This window comes from Coffea arabica, chromosome 5c (assembly GCF_036785885.1).
Source record: "Coffea arabica cultivar ET-39 chromosome 5c, Coffea Arabica ET-39 HiFi, whole genome shotgun sequence".
NCBI lineage: Eukaryota > Viridiplantae > Streptophyta > Magnoliopsida > Gentianales > Rubiaceae > Coffea > Coffea arabica.
In genome coordinates, this window is record NC_092319.1 from 41,139,159 (window position 1) to 41,151,684 (window position 12,526).

The following is a 12,526-nucleotide window of genomic DNA, read 5'->3' on the forward strand; positions in this document are numbered from 1 at the left end:
CTTATCATGTCAACTATGATCCCTGCAAAATGTTTGATTTTAGAGACAATTTCTCGTACATTAGGTTTTTGAAACTCTATGAGCTAATTAATATAGCTTCCTCTATGTGGAAAATGCCATTGAGAGATATCTGGCATTGGAAGGTTGCAGAAATTGAGGCGATTGACTTTGTAGGAGGTGATCAGAGACTCAATTTTGGCCATGCCTGCAGGATCAAATGGTGCCTTCGTGACAAGGAGTGAAATAGATAGTTTATCAATTTTTTGAAGCATTAGCTTGGCTAGCTCCATGAATAGTGCAAAGTGCCCGGTTAGCAGTGCAACAAGCATTACTACCTCAAGTTTGTCCATTAGTATTTGGTAAGGAGGGCTTGATCCTGAGGGAAAGAGTAAAAGCCTAAGAGGGATGTTTTAAGAACTCTTTTTTTCATCGAGGAAAAGTACAATGAACAATCATTCATATTAAGGCATGAATTCATGCACCAAGAACTTCTCATTTCCTTCAGATGCGTATCCATATAATTTTACCAAATTCGGATGCCTTAATATTTGTAGAATCTCTACCTCGTTCTTGAATTCTTGTTCTCTTTGTATTGATCCGTCTTAGTGAAACAGGAATTTAATTGCAGCAATCTGATGGTGATTGTTAGGTCTGAAGACAACCTAAGAGGGGGGTGAATTAGATTGATTAAAAAATTAATCAAATTATGAATACTTTTTTGTTCAATATGAAATTTACCCTTTTTTAAGTGATTATACAATGAATCAATCAATGAAGGAACAACATTACTTGAGAGAAGTAGAGGAGATATGCAATTTAAGGATCACAAGATAATAATCAATAAATAAGAAGAGAAGAGTTGCAAACCAATTAACTACCAAACTTCTCTTGAGCTTGAAGATCAATTCACAAAGCAAGTTTTTCAAATTGATGAAATATAACTAATCTTGTGTACAAAGGAAGGCTCATTTCCTTTTTGCTCCAAGTTTCACTCGGTCAAATTAGGAAGTTTTACTATCTCTCAGAACAACTCTTACAGAGTTATCCTATTGAAGTATTCACTCACAAATGAAAAGATTACAAGGAGCCTTACACCATCAAATGTATAAATCTTCCTTGAAGAGTGTTTTGCCATAAAACTACTCTTAATCTTTTGTATCTTCAATGTGTAAAAGTTGTTTGAAGTTTCTGACAATGTACTATTTATATAAGACCAAGAAAGTGTTTCATTAATTCTTCTAACGGGTAGAAAGTAGTTGAAAAATCAACTAGCCGTTGGGAGTATCGGACGTCCAGTACTTCTAATGTTTGCGTTCGATAACAGACAGAGAGTTTGAACTATCATCTCAATTCTATCGGATGTCCGGTACTTTCAATGCTTGCGTTCGATTGTAGATAGAGAGTTTGAAGTATCATCTCAATTCTATCGGACGTCTGGTGAAGATGTTCTACGTCCAATATGATCTGTAGTGTTTATCGGACGTCCGGTATTGTCTTTGTGAGAGTCCGACAGCTTTCGACTTCCTTTTTCTTCTTTAATTTCTTCAGAGTTGAAAAGCTTTCTTATTGAAAAGATATTAGTATTATCCAATTATTTTGTAAACATCAAAAGATAGGAATCAAAATCAACATTCTCCCCTTTTTGATGATGATAAAATAATAGATGAAAAGAAAAAAAAAAAAAGAGTAGCAACTCCCCTTTACTCATGGCATCCAAAACCATTAAGTACCAACTCATAGCATCTCCCCCTTACTCATATTATAAGAACTCCTCCTTACACATAACATCCATTCTCCCCCTTTTTGTCATCATAAAATCTGAGAGTAATTGACAGCAGAAAAGTACAGAGAAATAATACCAAGATCCATTAATCCATTAACAACACCAAAATCCATCAACCATCCATCAGTCAAAAAACAAAAAAATAATACTAAGATCCATCAATGTCAATCAAAATGAATTAGTCATTCAACTAACAGTCATATCAACTATCATTCATATCAAAAACATCAGAAACATCAAAAGAAAAGTACAAAAGATCATGAAAAATGCATCCTAATATGAAGTGCAAATGTCCTTAGAATGCCTAAAGTGTGATCACAAAATTTCAAAAAGTCACAAAATTTAAATTATGAACCATTGTCACTTCTAATTTTAACAATATTTAAACCAAATAGATTTTGAACTTTTACAAATAGGAAAATAAAATTTTTGAAAGTATCATCTTTATGAGCAAGAAAAACCACCCAAGTGTATCTAAAGTAACCATCAACAATGACTAGGCAATATCTCTTACCACCCAATCTAGCAATATGTAGGATCGAGCAAATCAAGATGTAAAAACTCCAATGATTTTGAAGTAGAAACACAATTTTTGGGTTTAAAAGAGAATTTGATTTGTTTTTCAAATTGACAAACATCACAAATTTTGTCTATTTCAAACTTCATTTTTGACAAATCTCTAACAATATCCTTTTTGAAAATTTCTTTTAATAAATCCATATTGAAATGACAAAACTTTCTACGCTACAACCAATGATTTTTATTTGAAACTTTAAGACATTGAAAGTTAGAGAAATTAATATTTTCAAAAATCATAATATAGATGTCATTGAATTTTTTTCCTTTGAAAATGATGTTAAATTTTGAATTAAGAACTAAACACTCATACTTCTTGAATAGAACAAACAAATTTCTATTATATAATTGACTAACACTTAGCAAGTTATAACTCAAATTATCAACCAAAACAACATTATGAACAAAAATCTCACTATTCTTGCCAACATCTCCTACTCCAATTGTTTTAACTTTTATATCATTTTCAAATGTCACTTTGCCACTTGATTTTGATTTGAGTTTGATGAATTGTGATAGATCACTGGTCATGTGTCTTGAGCATTCACTGTCTACGAAGCATTTTGATTTTTTAATGATATTCACCAGATTTACCTACTCAAGAGTTCAAAAACTAATATTTGGTACCCTTTAATTTTTGGGTACTTGAGAGTTAGTATCATGTCTAACTATCCACATACATTTCATGGCTCTTCTCATATTTTTTTCTCACATAGTAATCACTTATCATGTGATCTTTTTAACAACAAAAATTATATATAACAAAAGAGTTATTTATATGAACAGATTTAATAAATTTTACTTATCTTCTCTTATAAATAGTAAATTCATCTGCACTAAAATTTAATTTCTTCTCATAAGTGCTAAGATGAGATTTTGATTCATTCTCTTGAAAATAGTCTTATTTTTATGTTGGAACAATTCATTTAAATTATTCATTATTCTTTTCAAATCACCTAGTTCCTTTTTGAATATTTCACAAAGTCATGTTTTTCTATCAAACTCATTTTGTAGATCAATCTCACTCTTTTTCAAATAATCATTTTTAGTTTTCAACTTTTTATTTTCCTGAAAAAAATGTGCATTGTCCTAAAGAAAAAAGTTAATTTTTTGTTTTAATTCCTGGTTTCTAGCATAAGATTCTATCAAGTTATCATGCAATTTTTCAATGAAGAATTCAAGATAATCATCAGTTTTATCATCACTATCAAGTTAAAGGTTACAAGTTGTTACCTCATTATCTCCAATGACCATGAAAGTCATTTAAGCAGATTTTTCTTTCTCTTCAATTTCATCATCGGAGTTGCACTCATTCAAAGTGAATTGAAAGTTGTTGAATCTTGATTTTCTTTTAGCTTTCCTCTTTTCATTGGACACTCATTCATGTAGTGTTCAATTTGACCGTATTCATAGCATTTATCACCTTATTTTTTGTTGACCTCTTATTTTCCTTTGTTTCTTGCATTGTTGAATTGATTGAAATTCGAATTGTTAAGTCTTCCTATTTTGAATCTCCTTTTGTTGAGAATTCTCTTGAAACTTTTTGTGATGAGAGCAAGATCATTATCATTAACATTCATATTTTCTCCATCCAATGAAACTGAGTCATCTTCATCTTGGGATGCTTTTAGAGCAATGTTTCTTTTTGCTTTCGTATCTTTTTCTTCTTGTATCTTGATCTTAAGTTTTAACTCATAAGAAGTTAGAGAGTTTATAAGAGTTTCAATAGGCATTGAATTCAAATCTCTTGTCTCTTCAATAGCAGTTACCTTACTCTCTCAATCTTTAGATAGAACATTCAAGATTTTTCTGTTTTTCTTTCCGAATGAGTATTTCTTTTTCAGAACTTCTAAATTCTTAATAAAATTATTAAATCTACAAATATATTTTATCAATATTTTCATGAGATTCTATTTTAAATGACTCATATTTGGTAACTAAGATAAATTTCTTTTATTCTCTAACATTCTCACTACCTTCATGAATTTATCTCAATTTGTCCCAAATTTCTTTAGTTGACTTACAACTTTTGACTCTAATTGATTCATTTGAGTTTAAAGTACAATATAATACATTTATAATTTTTGCATTTAATGTGAGATGAATTTTGTTATCAGTAGTCAATTCATTTATGATTTTTGGTCGAAATCTATAAGTATTTTCATCTCTTATAGAAGTATCATATGGACCTTAATTAACAATAAATCACAATTCAATATCAATAGATTATAAGAAAATGATCATTCTTTCTTTCCAACTTATATAATTTGACCCATTAAATATTGAAGGTCTAGTGACAGATTGTATTTCAAAAAATATGGCATTGTTGGTTGTCATCTTTACTCCTAAACTGCTTGAATTTAATCTCTAGAAGACCAAATTCTGATATTAATTGTTAGGCCCGACGACAACCTAAGAGAGGGTGAATTAGGTTGATTAAAAAGTTAATGAAGTTATGGACACTTTTTTGCTCAATATGAAATATACTCTCTTTTTTGAGTGATCATATAATGAATTAATCAATGAAAGAACAATATCACTTCAGAGAAGTGGAAAAAATATGCAATTTAAGGATCACAAGATAATAATCAATAAATAAGAAGAGAAGAGTTGCAATCAATTGACTATCAAACTCCTCTTGAACTTGAAGATCAATTCACAAAGCAAATTTCTTTAAGTTGATGAAATACAACCAATCTTGTGTACAAAGGAAGGTTCACTTCCTTCTTGCCCCAAGTTTCACTTGGTCAGGTTAGAAAGTTTTACTATCCCTTAGGTTAACCTTTACAGAATTACCCTATTGAAGTATTCACTCACAAATGAAAAAATTTCAAGGAGCCTTACATCACCAAGAGTACAAATCTTTCTTGGAGAGTGTTTTGTCATAAAACTACTCTTAATCTTTTGTATTTTCAGTGTGTAAAAGTCGTTTGAAATTTCTGACTATATACTATTTATATAAAACCAAAAAAGTGCTTCATTAATGCTTCTAACGGATAGAAAGTAATTGAAGAGTCAACTAGCCGTTGGGAGTATCGGACGTCCAGTACTCCCGATACTTGCGTTCGATAGCAGACAGAGAGTTTGAAGTATCATCTCAATTCTATCGGACGTCTGTAACTTCCAATGCTTGCGTCCGATAACAGACAGAGAGTTTGAAATATCATCTCAATTCTATCGGACGTCCAGTGAAGATGCTCTGCGTCCGATATGATCTATACTATTTATTGGACGTCTGGTATTGTTTTTGTGAGCGTCCGACAGCTTTTCGATTTCCTTTTTCTTTTTTAATTTTTTCAGAGCTAAAAAGCTTTCTTATTGAAAAGATATTAGTATTATCCAATTATTTTGTAAATATCAAAAGACAGGAATCAAGATCAACAATGATTAATCAATCCATTCAATTCGGTGAAAACAAATTTTAAGTGCTAATATCAATTCAAATTTATTCAAATACTAGGAGTACTGATTCTTACTAGTAATAGAGCTAGTAGTAAGTAGTAACAGGATAGAACAAATAGTTCTGCTTATTTGCTAATTGGTTGACTTATCAAAACAAACAAGAAACATATATAGAGCCAACATGCTCATTTCCCTACTATGAGTAATGCATCACACAAAATGCCCTGAAGTTACATGTTTCATACTTTATTTCATTGATCATTTGATTCTTGAAATCTTCGCAAGCAAGTAAGTGACACGAAGAATGTTTTTACTACTAGTAAATTAGTTGAACGTGGGACAAGAAAAATTGATGTGAAAGTCAATTTGCATCAATTAATTCATGAAGAAATATGCCAAATCTTACTTGGCAAGATTCGAGGGTTCCTTTGTAAACCACTCCGTAGCCTCCCATACTAACCACATTTTCAACTGAGAGATATCCGGTGGCAGTTTTAAGCTTAGACACATTAAATTTACCTATAACAATACTTTGTAAGAGCATTGATATAATAAAGATTTAGGTTTGAGGTCGATCGTTCAAAGAACAAAATATAAAAAAAAAAATGGAATTAATGGCAAAATTAAGTAGTAACAGTAGTTACCACTGGTTACTTGATCTTCAATTTGATTACCCTCAATCTTCTTGATGCCCTTGGGCTCATTTCCGAATAGGCAAGAATAACAGCCCATTGCCTATATAAGCCACTATATATCTCAATGTTGCAAAGTGGAAGTTGTATTAGTACGAGGAGCATGAGAATCATTGAATATTAGCAACTGCATGTGTATTTGGTACTCCAATTTTATGGTAAACAAGCAAGGCAGAAGAAGATTATGATATGGGATCATAGGATTCTTGAATTTCGTTCAAATGTTCAAAACTTGATAGGAAGAGATAGTGTTTGTTACCGAGTAATATTTGCATAACTAACAAAATGGTAATCAACATTTTGGGGAGAGGGTTTCTGGTAGCTGTAGCCAATTTTGGACTCTTACCCATTGATAAATATTGCGCCCCCCAACTCATGAATTTGCACCACTTATTTCTGATAGATGATTGCTGACATATAGGATTCTACAGTTCAAATCAAGCATGCTCATTGGAAAAGCCAATACTCTACTCTAAAAGATATATGATTTAAATACTAGGCACATCCTAAGTTTTAGATGTTCCATATTTGTATCTGGCACATCGTATGTTTTCAAAATCGCTTTTTATAGATAAACTCTTTTATATTATGACAAATATTAAGACTTATGTAGTATAAAATTGAAGTCTGAAAACTAAAATCTGAAATCTAAAATTTGAAGTCTGAATTTATTAAGTTATTAAATTGTTAAGTACAATCTATCACATTTGAGTACGCATCACATTATTTGACAAAAAAGAGTATATGTTAAGTGAATAACATTTGAGTATATAACACATTAAGTGAAAAGTGAATAGTTTATCACGTATTTTTAATAGTAAGTTTTGTCTTAAAAATTTAGTGGCAATTAATTATTTTAGATGTTTAATTTTTGATTATCAAACATGTTTGAATATGTTAAAATCTGAATCCATTAAATTTAAGTATTGAATTGGTTGATCAAATAGCACTAAGATAATTCGAATCCATCAATTCAGAGATGAATTGTTTAATTATTTGTTTCAAATATCTCAGCTTGAATTTCACATGATATTTTTGCGAGTCACTTGAATATGACCCAAAGTTTATATAGATTTTTAACTTATTTGATAAAGGCCAAAATTTAGGTAGATTCAATCTCTAAAGACTCAATGGCCCAAATTGTGCCATACCACTTATAAAATAGTGTGGTACAATTTAGATCATTGAATTTTTTAAAATTAGCTCTATTCAAGTGTGAGCCTTTGATGAATAGGCCATTTTTTTTTTTAATCCTTGTATCTTATATGTTCAAAAAATCATTTAACAATTGACAATTTCAAGTCCCAAAATTCATATTTGTTGACTCGAAGTTAACTTGCTTGTTAAGGTCAAACAATATGTTAAAATGCTTGTTTAATGGGCTGTTTGTTTTTTGGGTCTAACCCATACAGGTAGGTCTATAAGTAGGGAATGTTGGGCCGTATCTGTTAAAAGTGGCCGTGTAACAATAACATGGGCCACATCCAAATTCAAATGAAGCTTCTCAATTTTCAAAATGTGAATGGTCTAAATCCAATCGCTCTAAACCTGTCAAGGTCTGCAATTGAAAGTGCAGCCAATAGCCCGTCATAAGGAGGGATATTAAATAGAGGTGTTATCCACAATCTAATTATTTTGATCCGATCAAGTCCGTCCAGAATAAGTGGATTTGAGTATGTAATAACTTTGAATAGATTTAAATGAATATTCAATTATATCTATTTAATTATTGATTGGTAGTGAATTGATTTGATTCATTTATTTATATCAATTTAAAAATAATTATATATTTAAACTCTATTTTAAGTGGGTGTTAATCGAATAAATTTAAATTTTTTATCAATCTAATAATAATAAAATGTTATTATTGCTTGTCAAACAACATGCAAAAAAAATTTTTAAAAATAAAATTTCAATTACTTGGAATCTCTAATTATCCATTTAGAAGTTTCTCAAAAAGTATCCATTTTTACTGAAACAAGAAAGTCAATAAATTCAAATACTAATGACCTAAGATTGTAGTCGAATGGCCACTTCAGTCCCTCCTTGGGAATAGGTGGGGGGGGGGGGGGGTTTGAAACCCCCTGCTTGCATGCCTAAATCTAGAAAATCCTGACACTTTCTGTCATGGGAACGAGTGCAGTTAGACTCATTCAATTTGATGGTGATTTAGTTTTGGCTGGCTTTTCCATGGTCCGATTGAACCTCTGTCCTTCCCTATAGTTTAGGAGTAGGTATAGATTGTTATCATTTGACCAAAAAAAAAAATGAAGAAGACCTAAGAGAGTAATAATGGCACCCAATGCTTTTGATGATATCGTCCAATGACAAATAAGAAGATCCACCTTCCTGCAACGCTAACCTACGCTTTCACCATCCCTGAGTTCCCTTATCCCTTTCTCAACTTGCTCAGCTCTTACTATGCCTTGATTCTTCTTTTCTTCAAAATAATCTAAGCAAATTTCCACTGGATTGCCCAACTCTTTCACCACCTGAAAAGCTGAGAAAAGCATTCAGCAGTTGCTCCGCGTGCAACGCCCATGTAGCCATTGGCACGCCACTCCATATACTATTCAAAGTTGAATTCCAACCACAATGCGACACAAAACCGCCCACAGCCGGGTGCGACCGACAACACGGCTAATTTTGGAACCAGCCTACAACTTTTACCAAGAAGATATCCACAGCCGGGCACTGTCACTATCGTTGTTGAAATCTTTGATATTTAAATAATTTGTGGGTGTCAATTGGCATCAATAATAATTGTTTTTCCTGTAAATGATTAAGGTTCGTTTGTTAAAAACCTGATGCAATAATGAAAATATGCACCAAATTTTTGTTAGACGAATATTTGCCACAGCTATTTGTCAACATTTTGAATCCACATTTGTGTTTTGTAGGAGATGGCAATAATCAAGTGTGGTTAATACTCGAAAGTTCAACATATCATAGAACTTGAAGAGAAATGAATATTTAGAAATAGATTGATGTAGTTAAATTTTGTTGTTATACTTCTTATAATGTTTAAGGAACACTGGCATAAATTATTGTATTTCTCGTGACTTCTGAACTAGTAGAATAATTTTCTCGAAATTCTGCGAAAAGCTAACCAAGTTCTTATGATGAAAGAATCGTCAATATCGATGTTTTACAATTTACACCTGTGGGTTGAAAAGATTAAATCAAGACGCACTCTCAACAGCTCTCTAGCCACTCTACTGCAAGATATATGCAGCCTACAAATCTCATTTTACTGAATTCTTAGTAATGGTCAGAAATTGGAAAGAAATGTTGATTAATAAGTGAGATCAGTTTAACAAGATAAAGGCTGTTTTTTCACTGTTTTATTCAACTGGAACATATTCAAAAGTCTGTGGGGGCAGAATATATCAATGATTCTTAACAAGATTAGCTTAACAAGAGGAGGACAGTGCCTTGTTCTCAAAACCTCAAGGTTTTTGAGATTCACTTAACAGATAGAGGCTTTTTATTTTCAACTGTTTCATTCAACTGCAACATATTCGAAAGACCGTGGAGCAGAATGTACCAATGATTACACATTTGCACTTGTCTTATAATTAGTTGAATTGAACCTTGTTCATGTAGTAATCTCCGTTAACAACAGTTTTCATAGCACCAATTGAGCTGAAGACCGTGAACAAATGTCTTGAATAAGATTCCCCAAAGCGAAATAAGATGACCCACCTTCCTTCGTAGCTAGTCTGCTTTTCTCGCTGAATTCTTTAACCCTTATCCTTACTTCATTCTCAACATCCATGATTTCCCTTATGCCTTTCTCTACCTGCTCGGCTCTCACCAAAGCTTGATTTTCCTTTTGTTGATTGTAGTCCAAACTAATTTCCACAGCAATTCCTAACTCTCTGACCAATTGGAACGCATTCAGCTGTTGCTCAGCTTGTACGGGCCAGGTGGCAATAGGCACCCCACAAAAGATGCTCTCCAACGTTGAATTCCAGCCGCAGTGTGACACGAATGCCCCAACAGCCGAATGTGACAGCACGGCCAGTTGTGGAACCCAACCCACGACTTTTCCGATCGAAGCCGTTCGATCCAAGAACCCTTCGGGCAGCGCAAGTTCAAGATTCTCATAATCCCTAGGAAATCCCCCTTCGTTTGCAGGGGGCTGCCTGAGAACCCATAGGAATCGATGACCACTTCTCTCAATGCCATAAGCTATTTCTTGAACTTGGTCCGGATGGAAAGTTGCCAAGCTGCCAAAACAGAGAAAAACTACCGAGTTTTTAGGCTGACAATCCAGCCATTTCATCATTGCTGAACAATCTTCACTAGATTGAGTGTGGATTTGGGACCTATTTAGAATAGGCCCAACAGGAAAGATTGGTGGCAAGCTTGATTTACCATAATAAGAATCTAATGAAAAGGAACTAATAGCATTAGATTCAAGATCACTGAAAGTGTTCACTATGATTCCTTTAGCCCTTCTGTAGCCACGGGTCATTTTCAAAACGAAGGTCGACCAATATTCCTTCTGGGTTGCTGCATCTGGGAGGACGCCGATTGGAACCGGTTTTGCAAAACTAGGGAGAATTAAATGGCTTACCCCTTTAACCAGATCAGGTATGTCCCGGTTTTGCTCGTCTTCAAGGGTTTGGAAATGAAGCATCAGACCAAGAAAAGCCGCACCAGAGGTGAAGAATAAGTATGTAGGAACTCCAAGCTCGTCAGCAACGTCAATCATGGTCGTGCTAACTAAGTCAATCAAAAACCCAGAAAATTTTTGAGTTTTTGAGGCTATTTCTCTCACGTGAGGTTTCTGATATTCTAGGAGCTTCAAAGTGAAGAGCCCTCTATGTGTGATATTCCAATCAGAGGTGTCTTCTGGTGTTGGAAGGTGGTGGAAGTGGAGGCCTTCAACATTTGTGGCAGCGACGAGAGACTGAATTCTGGCTGTGCCATGGGGATCAATTGGCAGCTCCATGATCAGGGCTGTGATTGATAATTGATTGTTTCTTGCAAGCATCAGCTCGGCCAGCTCAAGGGCTTGTGCCAAGTGCCCCATTAGAGGTGGAACCATCATCAGGAGCTTAAATTTCTCCATTTGATACAGGAGAAGAAGGTTAAGAGGGGATGGAATTGTAGTTCTAGCGCAAGAAGGATGCCTTTGAGGTTAATAAGTTCACAGATTTTGCATAGAAGTTGCTTGTCAAAATTGGGAACTATGCTAGTAATTGAGAGTCCTCAAAAATATATCTTCGTCGGTCCACTTTTTAGACGACAGTTCTGTTGGATCACGTAACCTCATAGACTTGACTTCAATGCCTCTTCATTGAATTGACTGAGCTCTGCCGCCCTTACAGATGCTGTTGAGTCATCCGATCTCGAGCTTCAATGCTAAGAGCGCTATTGGACTTCAAGCTCAAGCTCGATCAAGTCCCAAATTTTAAACTCAAACCTGACTCGATATAGTTAAAAATAATTCGAGCTCGAATTCGTATAGGATTCAAAACTTGAGCTAAGTTCAAAAAATGAGCTCGAAAACTTTTGTTTTCTAGACCAGATTTGAGCAAAAATTGAGTGAAAAAAATCTGTGCTTTCCTTCAACAAAATAGCAACTCATATTAAAACATGCATTTTTCTTCATTTCAACACAAATTCCAATCATGTGATTCAAGCACTCTAAAATCTACGGTATCAAACTAGTTAATATGACAGATTCTCAATAGTCAAAATAGCCATATAAGCAAAAGAAATAGAGAACTTGATATTAATAGAATTTAGTCACAACACGCTAAACATACAATCTATTCTATTAAGATCTATTGTCAAGATTCTATACAACAACTCATGTACAGATTATAGTCAAAAGTCAAAACACAATTTGGTAGCAGCTATACAGCATTCACTTGAGTAAAAAAAAAAAATTCACCAGATTCACTACAACTGTATAGATTTTGCATAGAAGTTGCTTGTCAAAATTGGGATGCTAGTAATTGACGGGCCTCAAAAATATATCTTTGGCGGTCCCATATCTTGCAGAAGCATGTGATTGTATTTGATTGGAGAAAGGTGATTCGCTGGACATAGGATCAGC

At 33.5% G+C, this 12,526-nt stretch overlaps 1 protein-coding gene across 1 annotated transcript; it reads right to left on the bottom strand.

Annotated features, from left to right (window-relative positions):
* Positions 1 to 9,765: 9,765 nt before the first annotated feature.
* Positions 9,766 to 11,723, bottom strand: LOC113689733 (anthocyanidin 3-O-glucosyltransferase 2-like). Its single transcript, XM_027207493.2, has one exon. The coding sequence runs from the start codon at positions 11,531 to 11,533 to the stop codon at positions 10,082 to 10,084; it is 1,452 nt and encodes a 483-aa protein (XP_027063294.1). The 5' UTR covers positions 11,534 to 11,723; the 3' UTR covers positions 9,766 to 10,081.
* Between the last annotated feature and the right edge of the window lie 803 nt (positions 11,724 to 12,526).